The sequence below is a fragment of the Pseudophryne corroboree genome, chromosome 4 (genome assembly GCF_028390025.1).
Source record: "Pseudophryne corroboree isolate aPseCor3 chromosome 4, aPseCor3.hap2, whole genome shotgun sequence".
Lineage (NCBI taxonomy): Eukaryota > Metazoa > Chordata > Amphibia > Anura > Myobatrachidae > Pseudophryne > Pseudophryne corroboree.
Window position 1 is genome coordinate 890991205 of NC_086447.1, and position 14514 is coordinate 891005718.

Consider the following 14514-nt stretch of genomic DNA (forward strand, 5'->3'; position numbering starts at 1 on the left):
AGTGTAAAGAGTAAAGAAATGGACCGGTGGAGAAGTGTTCCGTAATACCCAATCAGCTTCAAGGTAGAAATATTAAGTATGTTCTATAACATTATATGTAGAAGCTATGGCGGTTGCTATGGAAAACTTCTCCACTGGCCCACTTATCCACTCGTTTCACTGCTTGATAAATCAACCCCAAAGACCGATAGTGTAAAGAGACAGAGTAATGGGGGGCAGATCGGAGAGGGGTCGATTTGACTCACATTGTATTTTTTTATTTAGTTATTAAATAACCTTGATAATTGAAAAATTATTTCACACTAGTGTATTGGACCCAGGCAGACCCACCCTCCGCTCTGGCTGGCTTCACCCCTGTTCCCGCACCGAGTCGCCATCTCCCACCAATCTCATCCCTTATCTTTGTCCAGACTCCCCCCCCCCCCCCCCCTTCTGGTCGAAGGTGGAAGTCCTTTTTTGTTGGGGTGGGGATACCAAATGTGGAGAGGGGTGCTTGTGTGGCGCTGTTTCTTCTCCAACAGATGTTAGGGACACAGGGAGCGTTTATGCAAGCACACTATGACATCTATACCAGCGGAATAGCACTTTGAGACGAGATTCAATGATAGTGTAGCTCACTGAGCAGAAAAAAATATGGTGTAGAAGATTTTATGCCAATCTTTAGGATCCAGCCAGAGATTGAGGTCATGCTCCTAGTATGTAGTGAACTTGGGTAGAGAATGGAAAGTATCTACAATGAGAAGCTTATAGCCCAAGGAAAGAAAATAAGTAGGTCTAGTGGAGGCTGATCAAAAGGATTTAAAGACAATTAGAGGTCTACGTCTTTATGGAAGACCTCAGAGTATTGCAGAGACCATGTGGCCTGAATTTCCCCAAAGGGTGAGACACATGAGGAGTTAACCAGCTGTGCTACACTACATGTAAGATCCCAGCTGTATACCTGGGCAGTAGAAGGAGGAGAACATGCCTGGAGGGAAATCAGGGTTATCAAATAGTTGCATAAATGGAGAGAACATTGAGGATACGCATGTTCACCTTGGCAAGTTATTCCAAACAGCTAGTGATAAGCTTACAGTCGGGTGGGAAACAGTAGGAATAGTAGGCAGAGAGGCAGACAGTCGTGTAGGGGAAGGCAGCACATGGTCCTTGATTACAAGCCATTGTGACCATTCCAGGACTCTGCTGAAAATGACAGCAGTGTAGTATCATGACAGTGAGGAAGCTTCAGACCCGCTAAGTAAGTTTCTCTCTAGAAGAAGTGGGAGAGGGCTACACCTACATGGAGCGATGCATACAGTTGTGTGGTGGTGCTCGGTGTGCCTTGCAAACAAACACTGCACAAGAGATCAATGACTGCCTACTCCAACTCTGACTATACCTTACTGGATTTTCAGTATTGGAAGCAAAAGGCCGGCTGTGGAGGTACTTCTATGGTACCTTCAGCCCCCACTCCTAATCCCCCCACAGTCGTCAGTGCTCTGAGGGTTCTTTATAAAACACAGTTCCCTATTTTTATTTATAACACTTGAAAAAAGGGCTAAGTAGCCTAAACACCACAGATCCGTACTGTATGGGGTTATAAGGAGGGGGAGCAACAACACATCATGAAGTATTAAAGTGCCCACGACCCTCTACATCCACTGTACTGCAAAGTATTTCCAGTGCCCCCTAATGGAGGACTGAGGGATCTATTTACTAAGCCTTGGATGGAGATAAAGTCGCTGGAGATAAAGTACCAGCCAACCAGCTCCTGTTATTGTTCAAACACAGCCTGTGGCATAGCATTTAGGAGCCGATTGGCTGGTACATTATCTCCAGCGACTTTTAAATAGACCCCTAAAACAAATATTTAGAAGATGGGTAGCCAGAGGTCTGGGACCAGAGATAAAAGGGGAGATGTATCAAGCCTTGGAGAGAGATAAAGTGGAGTAGTTGGCCAAAGCAACCAATCAACTGTCATTTCCAAGACTTTGTCATAAGGTTATTGGTTGCTTTGGACAACTACTCCACTTTTTCTCTCTCTCCTACAAAAGCGTAATCCATATGTATCAATAAACATGCAATAACCACCAAACTACTTCCATCAGAAGTTGCAGGTTTGTGGACCACCACAAAAGCTGCAATTCCGGCCCTCTCTTGGCAGACTTTTTCAAAATGGGATTAAGTTGCACCAAAAGTGTATGCACCTCTGAACTTGAACCTAAATGACATCACAGGTTCCTGGAACACGTGCAGCACCTCTGCTCCTGCATGCAGTAATAGGGGTCGTTTTCGCGGTTGCACTCTCTCTACTGATATAAACGTTGTGTAACTGACAACAGTCACTGAATCTTGGCTCCCGCTAAGATGAGCCATCTGGAAATGATTGTGTTGAAAATGTTGCTTGCTAGAAAAGAAATCATCAGACCGAACGCGCATGATAGATCTTCTGTGTAAGTCTTTACGGCCAGAGTCCTTGGGCAATATCTCCTATATATTAGCCCTGTGACTCTGTGCCTGCATTTCTAACGCTGGGCGGAGTCACAGGCACAGATCTGGGTGGCTGGATGCAGGCCAGGAACAGTCCCCTCCCTCGGTCCGCCCATCCCCGCCCAGCCCCCTCCCCATCTCCGCCCAGTCCCCTCTTTCCCTCCTCCCCGTACACTCCCTGCACCCTGGTGAGTTGTGACACTGCAGCCGGTGAGTCTTGCCAGGCAGTGAGGCTGAGAATGCTGTGGACGACCTCGGCCTGCTGCACCCGCCCCCCTCCCACCCGCGGCACCCACAGCCTCCACAATATACGCCTCCCACCCGCGGCACATGCCCTGCGCCACTCCGCACCCTCCCACCCGCGGCACCCACACCTGCAGCGCCCCTCGCCCACCCGCGGCACTCCCTCCCCCACCCGCGGCAGACGCCCCTCCCCCACCCGCGGCACTTCCGCCCCCTCCCAACCCATTGCACCCACATCTGCAGCCCCTCCCCCACCTGCAACACTCCCACCCCTCCCCCACCCGCGGCACTCTCGCCCCCTCCCCCACCCATTGCACCCACACCTGAAGCACCCCCGCCCCTCCCCCACCCGCAGCATTCCCGCCCCTCCCCCACCCGCGGCACTACCGCCCCCTCCCCCACCCGTATAACCCACACCTGAAGCACCCACCCGCGGCAGACGCCCCTCCCCCACCCGCGGCACTCTCGCCCCCTCCCCCACCCATTGCACCCACACCTGAAGCACCCCCGCCCCTCCCCCACCCGCGGCACTCCCACCCCTCCCCCACCCACGGCAGATGCCCCTCCCCCACCCGCGGCACTCCCTCCCCCACCCGTATAACCCACACCTGAAGCACCCCCGCCCCACCCGCGGCACTCTCGCCCCTCCAGCACCCGCGGCAGACGCCCCTCCCCCACGCACGGCACTCTCGCCCCCTCCCCCACCTATTGCACCCACACCTGAAGCACCCCCCCGCCCCTCGCCCACCCGCGGCACTCCCGCCCCTCCAGCACCTGCGGTACATGCCCCTCCCCCACCCACGGCACTCCCACCCACTCCCCCACCCATAGCACCCACACCTGCAGCACCCTCTCCCCCACCCGCGGCACCCCCCGCCCCTCCCCCACCCGTGCCACCCACACCACCCACCACATCTGTCCTCCACCCACGGTACACGCCCCTCCCCCACCTGCACCACTCCCTCCCCCACCCGCAGCACCCTCAAACCCCGGCACCCCCGCCCCTCCCCCACCCGTGGCACTCCCGCCCCCATACCCACCTCTCCCCCCGCTACACCCTCCACCCCACCTGCGGCACCCACAGTATCCACCACATCCGCCGGCACTCCCACCCCCTCCCCCACCCGTACCACCCACACCCACAGCACCCCCTGCCCCTCCCCCACCAGCGGCACTCGCGCCCCCACCCGCAGCACCCCCCGCCCCTTCCCCACCCGCCGCACCCACCACATCTATCCCCCACCCCGGCACACGCTCCTCCCCCACCCGAGGCACTCCCACCCCCTCCCCCACCCGTATAACCCGCAAAACCCCTGCCCCTCCCCCACCCACAGCACCCCCGCACCTCCCCCACCCCCATCTCTCCCCCCCCACTACACCCCTGCACCCTCCGCCCCTACCCCACCCCCATACCCACCTCGCCCCCCCGCACCTCCCCCACCCACGACGCCCACAGCATCCACTACATCTGCCCCCCCACTCGCACCACACGCCCACCCCCTGCACTCCCTCCCCCACCCGTAGCACCCCCTACCCCACCCGCACCACCCCCGCACCTCCCCCACCCTGCTACACCCCCGCACCCTACACCCCACCCGCCCCTCCCCAAACCCGCGGCACCCACAGCATCCACCACATCAGCACCTACCTGCGGCACAGGCCCCTCCCCCGTGCGCTGTTCTCCTGCCCACCCCTAGCACCCCCCGCTCCTCCCTCACCCCCATACCCACCTCTCCCCCCCGCTACACCCCCGCACCCTCCACCCCACCCGCAGCACCCACCACATCCCTCCCCCACCCACGGAACACGCCCCTCCCCCACCTGCAGCACTCCCCCCCCCACACCCATAGCAACCACAATCCGCGGCGTCCCCGCCCCTCCATACCCCCCCCCTCTACACCCCCGCACCCTCCACCCCACCCGCCCCTCGCCACCCCCGCACCCTCCCACCGGCGGCACCCACACCTGCAGCACCCCCCGCCCCTCCCCCAGCCGCGGCACTCCCGCCCCCTCCCCCACCTGTTGCACCCCCGCACGTCCACCACATCCGCCTCGCGTCCCCTACCCCACCCGTAGCACCCACACCCGCAGCACCCCCCCATCCCTCCCCCATCCACGGCACTCCCGCCCCTTCCCCACCCGCGGCACCCAACACATCCGGCCGCCACCCCCGGCACATGCCCCTCCCCCACCCACGGCACTCCCGCCCCCTCCCCTACCCGTATCACCCACAACCCGCAAAACCCCCGCCCCTCCCCCACCCGCGGCACACCTGTACCTCCCCCACCCCCATACCCACTTCTCCCCCCGCTACACCCCCGCACCCTCCACCCAACCCTCCCCCAACCCACCTCCATACCCACCTCTCCCCCCCTTACCCTCCACCCCACCTGCACCTCCCCCACCCGTGGCACCCACAGCGTCTACCACATCCGACCCCCCCCCGTGGAACACGTCCCTCCGCCACCCGTAGCACCCACACCTGCAGCACCCGCCACCCCTCCCCCACCCATGGCACCCCCATACCCACCTCTCCCCCCCGCTACACCCCCACACCCTCCACCCCACCCACGGCACCAACAGCATCCACCACATCTGCCCCCCACCCGCGGCACCCGCCCCCCCATCCACAATATCCCCCTCCCACCCGCTGCACTCCCGCCCCCTCCACCACCCGTAGCACCCACACCCGCAGCACCCTTCCCCTGCCCACAGTGCATCCGGACCCCCACCACGCCCCCGCAGCCGCCACTCCCCCATCCCCCTCCCCCACCCACATCATCTATAGACACCTTACCCCATTCGTGGACCTACCACACCTCCCCCACCCGCAGCACCTCTGGACCATCTTCCACAGCACCTCCGGACCCCATCCACGGCTCCCCTGCAGCCACCCCTCCTCCACCCGCAGCACTTCTAGAACCCAACCTCACCCCCCCTGCAACCCCACCTCCCCAAACACACTCCCACTACTTCGCCCCTCCCCCACGCACACCACCTCCAGACCCCCTCCTTCATCCACAGCCCCCCCCACCCACCCCTCCCCCACCAACAGCATCTACACTCCCCTTCCACACCCACACCTCCCGCACCCCCTCCCCCATCCACGCCCCCTCCACACCTACCCCTCCCCCACCCACAGCACATCTGCACCCTTTCCACCATCCGCGCCACTGCACCCACCCCTCCACCACCCGCAACACCTCTGGACCCCCTCCCGCACCCACACCTCCACCACACGTAGCACCTCGGACACCATCCGCTGCCGCTACAAGTGATTCCCTGAATCAGGGTGATCAGCGGCACGGATAGGCACCTCCACCTCACTGAACCCACCCCCTTTCCAAACACCCCACACACACACTGAACTTCTGTGAGTATAGATTCCACCAGTGGACATTGGATTAATTAAAAAAAGTAATACTGTGGCCATTATGTGTCTAAGCGACACTGCTACCTGTGGCCATTGTGTATAAGTGGCGCTGCTACTTGTGGGCACTGTGTGTATACGCGGCTCTGCTACCAGTGGCCATTGTGTGTATAAATGACACTGCTACCTGTCGCCATTGTGTGTATAAGTGGTGCTGATACCTGTGGCCATTGTGTGTATAAGTGACACTGCTACCAGTGGCCATTGTGTGTATAAGCGGTGCTGCTAAAAGTGGCCATTGTGTGTATAAGTGGTGCTGCTACCTGTGGCCATTGTATGTATAAGCGGCTCAGCTAGCTGTGGCCACTGTGTGTATAAGCGCCTCTGTTACCTATGGGAATTGTGTGTAGAAGTGGCACTGCTACCGGGGGCCATTGTGTGTATAAGCAACACTGCTACCTGTGGTCATTGTGTATATAAACTGCTTTGCTACCTGTGGGCACGTTGTGTATAAACGTCTCTGTTACCTGTGGGCACTGTGTGTATAAGCGGGTCTGCTACCTGTGGCCACTGTGTGTATAAGCGTCTCTGCTACCTGTGGGCGCTGTGTGTATAAGCGGCTCTGCTACCTGTGGGCACTGTGTGTATAAGCGGCTCTGCTGCCTGTGGGCGCTGTGTGTATAAGCGGCTCTGCTACCATTGGGTATTGTGTGTATAAGCTGCCCTGCTACCTCTGGCCACTGTGTGGATACGTGGCTCTGATACCTGTGGCCACTGTGTGTATAAGCTGCGCTGCTACCTGTGGGCGCTGTGTGTATAAGCTGCGCTGCTACCTGTGGGCGCTGTGTGTATAAGCGGCTCTGCTACCTGTGGGTATTGTGTGTATAAGCGGCTCTGCTACCTGTGAGTATTGTGTGTATAAGCTGGCCTGCTACCTCTGGCCACTGTGTGGATACGCGGCTCCGTTACCTGTGGCCATTGTGTGTATAAGCGGCTCAGCTACCTGTGTCCATTGTGTGTATATGCGGCTCTGATACCTGTGGCCACTGTGTGTATAAGCTGCGCTACATACACTAGCAGTATATACTACACTATGTTATTCATTGTGCCCTGCGGCCACTCTACACGCCCTCACAAAGGGCTACGTCCCCTTGACAATTGCATGCCCTTCCCCCTTGCAATATTTACCCAATAGCATAAACTTTTGTGAAGGTAATACTCCATATAATAACAATTATAGCACAGCTGAAGCCCATGCAGGGGTTAACAGGTCGTAGCCTCTTGCAACGCTATTTTCTGTCTAACACCTTCCCTCTCTTTTATCCTCTCCCTACCACCCTGCCTCTCCCTATCCTTTACCCATCGCACAGCGTTTTTCTGTACATTCCCTTTCTCCCCCCCTACACCTGTCTACCTTTTCTCAACCGGAACCCATTTCTGTATGCCCTCTATACTGCCCTGCATTTCTGGTTCTATTATCTACCAGCCTGCGTATGTTTAAAGGCGTGCAGGGGTTAACGGGGCGTAGCCCCTAACGACGGTGTGAAGAGCGCCCGTAGGGCGCGATGAATCACCTAGTTTACTAATATTCGTGTTTGATTCGGTTTGTGTAGTGTTTAAACTCGTTTTGTATCGGGTGCATTTTCATGCAACTTTTTGAATCCATGGGGGTCATTCCGAGTTGTTCGCTCGGTAAATTTCTTCGCATCGCAGCGATTTTCCGCTTAGTGCGCATGCGCAATGTCCGCACTGCGACTGCGCCAAGTAAATTTGCTATGTAGTTAGGTATTTTACTCACGGCTTTTTCTTTGTTCAGGCGATCGGAGTGTGATTGACAGGAAGTGGGTGTTTCTGGGCGGAAACTGGCCGTTTTATGGGAGTGTGTGAAAAAACGCTACCGTTTCTGGGAAAAACGCGGGAGTGGCTGGAGAAACGGAGGAGTGTCTGGGCGAACGCTGGGTGTGTTTGTGACGTCAAACCAGGAACGACAAGCACTGAACTGATCGCACTGGCAGAGTAAGTCTCGAGCTACCCAGAAACTGCACAGAGATGTCTTTTCGCAATATTGCGAATCTTTCGTTCGCAATTTTAAGAAGCTAAGATTCACTCCCAGTAGGCGGCGGCTTAGCGTGTGCAATGCTGCTAAAATCGCCTTGCGAGCAAACAACTCGGAATGACCCCCCATATACGCAAAGTTACGAAGCAGTCGACTTTATGGTTTTCGAGTTTTCCGATGTCGATGCCAGTCGGTTTTTTTTGGCACATTTACGGCCGTCATTGTCGTTTGCGTACGTGTTTTTGTTAGGTTTGCAGCTTTTTTTCCTAAGTTAAACGCGGCAGGGTTTTTTTTCCCGCGGCCGCATTTTTACTTTCAGTTTCGATTTTCATCCCCGTTCGTGATTGGTTGTGTTTCCGCTGGTAGGAGTGTCTGTGCGCAATCATATAAATACGCCCCAAACCGTCCGCACCTCGTGGGTTTAGTTAGTGGTGAGGAGGAGGGAGGTTGTGCTGTGGAGGTAGGTGAATTTGTGGTTTGGTGAGGAGTGTTGGTAGCGATTTCTGAGTGTGGTATTGTGTTTGAAAGTCGTCTTGTCATTCTTGTTGTCTTGTATTTTGTGGTTTTGTCTCATTTTTAGTCCAAGTTATTTTTCTTTATAGTCCCTTGTCAGTGTTTGTGTGTGTGGGTGGGTGTGTGTGTGTGTGGGTTGTGTAGTGGTAGTGGAGGAGTGTGTTGTTTGTCTTTTTTTTCCCCTGTGTTAACTGTGTAGACACACAATTATGTGTGACTCAGAGGTGGAGGGTGTGAGTGAGGGGGAGGAGGTCGGTGAGGGGGAGGAGGTCGGTCAGGTGGAGGAGGTGAGTGTTATGCTGCATTCAGATCGCAAATGCCGGATCCTACCCGGTAAGAGAAACGTGTACTTACCGGGTGGGATCCGGCATTTGCGCTCCGTTGCTGGCTTTCCGACCCGGCAATATACCGGGTCGGTTGCCATAGCAGCGGAGGGCGCAGCAGCAGCAGGGGCGGTGGTGGAGGCGGCGCCGGAGGATGAGCTCATCTCCTGCGCCGCCTCTGCCTATGCTGTGAATGGGAGCCGTGTCGCATCGGAACGGCTCCCATTCACACTGCGCCTGACCCGGTAATCAACCCGGTAATAACCCTTCTTTTTTACTGGGTTGAATTACCGGGTCAGGCGACCCGCTAATTCACCAAAGGATCTTTCACATCGCACACGGACCCGTTTCGACACGGCAATATGCCGTGTCGATACCGGGTTTTTAGTGCGATGTGAAAGGGGTATTAGTGAGGTTAGTGAGGTGGGTGAGGTTGCTGCAGCAGCCTCAAGTGACAGTGACAGTCAGAGTGCTCCGCAGCCACGCACCACTACTGAGACTGGGCGGAATGTTAAGTTTAGTTTTGCAGAAAATGTGGCATTGGTGCGTGAGCTGATGAAGTATCAGAGGCAGCTATTTGGCCCTGAGTCTGCCAAGGTGCCAACACGGAGGAAGACGGTGTTGTGGTCAAAAGTAGTTGCTGCTGTCAATAGTGAGGGGGTGGTCAAGCGGACGGAGGACACATGCCGCAAACGGTACTATGACATAAAGCGACGTGTCAAGTCCAAAATGGCCAAGGAGGCCAAGTCGGCTCGGAAGACCGGTGGTGGCCAGCCCTATATTGCAAGTTATCTGGAGTATGAGGAGCCCATGCGGAGTGTAATACCTCCTGAAGTTGTCTCTGCAACCCATGTCCGGGATTCAGATAGGCCAAGGAAGATTGGTGAGCATGTGTTTTTTTTTTGTGTTAAAATGTTTTATTTTGTAATCTGTGTCATGTGACGTTGCATATTACTCCCATCTTCAAGTGTGTGTCTGCAAATTCATTGTTTTGGGTCATGTGTTAGCTAAAAGCCAATGTTACATCTTACTTTATTGTATGTCATGTGTTTTTCAGGCAGATATTTTGCATGTGTAGTTTGGACTCTTGATTTGTCCTGCAATAATGTGTTCCTTTTGGGTTTCTTTTTTTGTTTTAGATTATGACTATGTTTTATATATGTGTTCCATGTTTTTTTTAAGTTAACAAATTCGTTGTCATGTTAGAGGCTGGAGTACAGGGAAGTGGTTTTTAAACCACTTACATGTGTAATGTCATCTTTAGAGAATGTTATTGGGGTTTTTTTTTTTTGGCTTGTATTTGTAACGTGACACCATACTGCATTTTTTTTAACCCCAAAATTAGTTTTTTAAATATTTTGGTCATATACTGGTAATGTGTCTTTGGAGTGCCACATCACAGAGCAAATTAGATATTGCATCTGTAATATTTTTAATAACAATACAAAATGAAGTTGTGTTTAAAAAAAAAAAAAAAAAACCTTTCCTTGAACTTGTGGCCTATGTCAGTGTCCTGTACATGTTTGGCTGTCTTGATGTTGCCATAGTGCATATGTGTTTTGGTTGTTTTTTGTGTTAAATTTTTGGCTTTCTGGTCCTTATGTTTGTTTGAATTAAAAACCAAGCATTTCTAAATGTAAAACTGTTTATAAGCATAATGGGTGGATGTATACACAATAGCATGATTTATGAATATATCTCATTTTATACAGTGTCTGAAAAAAGCAGTACTACTCGTCGGCCAGTAAATCCTAACACATCTGATGATGATGATGACGCTGCGGAAGCAGGTAAAGTGTCCATTGTAGTATAGGGTATGCTTGTAAAGGAATGGCCATAACAAAATTGCACTTTCATTAAAAGGTCCATCAAAAGAAGTATGGAGTAGCAGAAGTGGCTCTTCTGTAAGACTTAACCACAAGAAACCTGTGGCGGAAAAGAAAGCAAGGTCGTCTGTCCCGCCACAAACACAGCAGGCTACCCCGCCACGAAGATTATCGTCCGTATGTTCGGTCCCCCCACTCCAAATTTTGAACACACCTCCAAGACGTCATCCACACTCCCCTCATCTTGATTGTGAGTATCAAACTGGAATCAAAGTGAAAAATGTCAGAACATAATCATAATCAGTCATAACCGCATTAAGTCAATCAAAACACTTCCAAAACGAAAAAACTTACCGCAGTAAGTAAAAGCTGAAATGGAATCCAAACTAAATGTCCTTGTCCACATCCAGTAAAGATATGTATGTCCACTTGAGTCATACAGTATGACATTGGGTATAAGATGCTGCAACAAAAAAAGCATGTTGGTTTGTTTGTTAATTTTTTTTTTTTCTGAAACTCTCATGTGTGCTTGAGGTTACATTGCAAAATACATACAAAAACATTACTATGTTTGTTGGGACAAAGCTATAAGGTAACACATTATGTATTACAATGTTTTTTTTATGGTGGAGTATGTGTGAGCTACAATAAAACTAAAGTGTTTGCTTTCACAATTAAGTAACCAGACACATTTGCCACAAACAGGCATATGTATGCATTTAAGCTATGAGTGATGATGTTGCTAGGCAGAATAGTTGAAAGCAACAGTGAATGACATGTATTCCATGTGTAGTGTTTTTTTATCATTTCACAAACATATGGATAGCTAACGTAGATATGTTTAATATTTCAGCTTCGAGTCCTGGGAACAGCATCCCTCCGCAACAACAGCAACACAGTGACATGGAGGAGACAAACATCTTAGAAATGCAGCCATTAATGCAAAGAATGAGCCCCCCAGCACCTGTGAGTACACCACCACAGCAAAGCACACCACAACCACAACACAGCCCAACAACACCAGGAACACAAGGCCCTGATCAGGTGTTTTGGACTATTTGGGCTAGACAGCAGGCCACTAATGAAGATTGCCTGCGTAAGCAGACACAAATGTTTGCAAGCCTACCATCTCACCTCAGAAGAATCTCAAGAAATCTGAGTCAACAATATGAGCAAACAACCAGAATAGGCAATACCATGGAAGTCATGCGTACAGACATTACACAGATCATGGGCAACTTACAGCGCATAATGGAAGAACAGCACAGACTAATGGAAGAACAGCACAGACAACAGCAAAGTTATATGAGCATTTTTCAAAACAGTCAAAAGATTAATGAAAGTTTAATCAGAATAGTAGACAATCAAAATGCTGCTACACGTGAACTCAATGCCACCCTCACTAACCTGAATGAAACTCTCAGATGCATGCACCAACAGCAAACAACCAGCAGTTCTGGTACGACTACTCCAAATATCACACCAGTCTCATCACCACCAAGACGGTCCACCAGAGCACGCCAACATGACAGTGCTAAAGGCAAAGGCCAGGACAAGCAGCCACCCAAAAAAACGTAAAAAAACAAGTTAGACATTTGTGATAATTAACACAAAATAGTTTGCAAGTGTTTTTGATGGTTTACAAAATATCACACTTAGCTCCTTGACCCTTTTTTTAACATCATTAATTAAAAGTGGGCCAAAATAATTGGGGGGAAAAGTACGCACATTTATTCCTTTTCTTCTTTTTAGGGTATTGGAGGAGGAAAATGTTGATGTAGCCACACATACATGTTAGCAGGAAGTAAACTGACCACTTGATTTTTTTCTAATCATTACTCTTTCTAGATTCCAATCATTCTCTTTGCCTGCAGATACAATAATTGCCTGCCAGGCAGAATGTCTTTAGCAGGAAATAAACTGACCACTTGATTTTTTTCTAATCATTACTCTTTCTAGATTCCAATCATTCTCTTTGCCTGCAGATACAATAATTGCCTGCCAGGCAGAATGTCTTTAGCAGGAAGTAAACTGACCACTTGATTTTTTTCTAATCATTACTCTTTCTAGATTCCAAACATTCTCTTTGCCTGCAGATACAATAATTACCTGCCAGGCAGAATGTCTTTAGCAAGAAGTAAACTGACCACTTGATTTTTTTCTAATCATTACTCTTTCTAGATTCCAATCATTCTCTTTGCCTGCAGATACAATAATTGCCTGCCAGGCAGAATGTCTTTAGCAGGAAGTAAACTGACCACTTGATTTTTTTTCTAATCATTACTCTTTCTAGATTCCAATCATTCTCTTTGCCTGCAGACAATCCAAATTACAATGTTAGTGATACATATCTTAGCTATCTTATCTATACAACATTACAAGATGAACTCAATTGAGTGGCGTAAAAAGCTTGTAATATGTTGCCTTTGTTTTGTTTGTAAAACATTGTCCAAATGAATGTCAGTATTGTTGGGACATGTTTGTGTGTGTTTAAAATTATTAGGCATGTTTTTACACATGATGCCGAAACAAACAAATATGTACTTTTACCCTAAAAATAAAAAAAGTACAATAATGTATATGTGTGGCAAACTGTGTATTTACTTACACATCATCAAGTTTACAGCATCAAACATTAGTAAAAAAATTATTCCTGATTACATTAAGTTTGTGATTCTTAAATATGATGGTGCATCACACATAGGGACACATGTTTTCCTCAAGGCTAACATATTATATGTTGAGGAGTGTTTTTTGGGAACACAGGTTCTCAAACTCGGCCATCAGGAACCCACACAGTGCATGTTTTGCAGGTCTACTCACAGAATCACAAGTGACATAATTAGCTCCACCTGTGAACCTTTTAACATATGTCTGTGAGTAATTCAAACACCTGTGCTTCTACTGTGTTACTTTAAAAACATGCACTGTGTGTGGTCCTGAGGGCCGAGTTTGTGAACCTGTGCATTAGGACATTACACACAATGATAAAGTAAAATACTAAATGGTTGATGTTGGCTTGTAAGAAATTAGCACTGCAAGATTTCAAACACTTATCCAGACTTAATGCATGCCACTCATAATCTGTTGTTTTGATATTAAAAAGACACACAATACACATGCAACATTTTTTACGCATATAGCGAGGGTATGTTTGTATGTGTCAAGGAGACAGACACATTCAGAGTAATGGATTTTGTCAAAAAACACAAAACATCTATTTATGAAGACACAACAAATGAAATAAGCAAACCAAGCTTACCTTAGAAATAGCTATTTATGATCTGTTGCCTAACCTGCCTCCCTACATCAGCACTCCAAGTATCACCAGATGTCTCTAATTCCTCTGCTTGCTGGCTGCTTTCTTCCTCCTCCTCCTCCTCCTCAACATGTGGCAGATGATGTTGCAAACACATGTTATGAAGAAAGCAGCAGCAGAACACAATTTGAGTCACCTTGGAGGGACTATACAACAAAAGGCCACCAGACTTATCCAGACACCGAAACCTAGATTTCAGCACACCAAAACATCTTTCTATCACATTCCGCGTGGACTTATGTGCATTATTGAAATTGTGTTCAGCAGGGGTATCAGGTCGGGACAATGGAGTTAGAAGCCAAGAGTAACAGCCATATCCTCCATCACCTAAAAGACAGATATAGTAACGTGAATCATGTTAAGATACAGCAACACATAAGTAACACACTATGGGG

General features: G+C 50.4%; 1 protein-coding gene across 1 annotated transcript in view; it reads left to right on the plus strand.

The window, feature by feature from the left end:
• Nucleotides 1-13313, plus strand: part of LOC134911867 (uncharacterized) — a 40010-nt gene extending 26697 nt beyond the window's left edge. Inside the window, exons 2-4 of the mRNA XM_063919843.1 lie at nt 10687-10764; nt 10838-11050; nt 11654-13313. Of these exons, the coding sequence (XP_063775913.1) occupies nt 11704-12378 (675 nt within the window). The 5' untranslated portion in view covers nt 10687-10764; nt 10838-11050; nt 11654-11703 and the 3' untranslated portion in view covers nt 12379-13313. The remainder of the gene's footprint in view (nt 1-10686; nt 10765-10837; nt 11051-11653) is intronic.
• Nucleotides 13314-14514: the final 1201 nt, after the last annotated feature.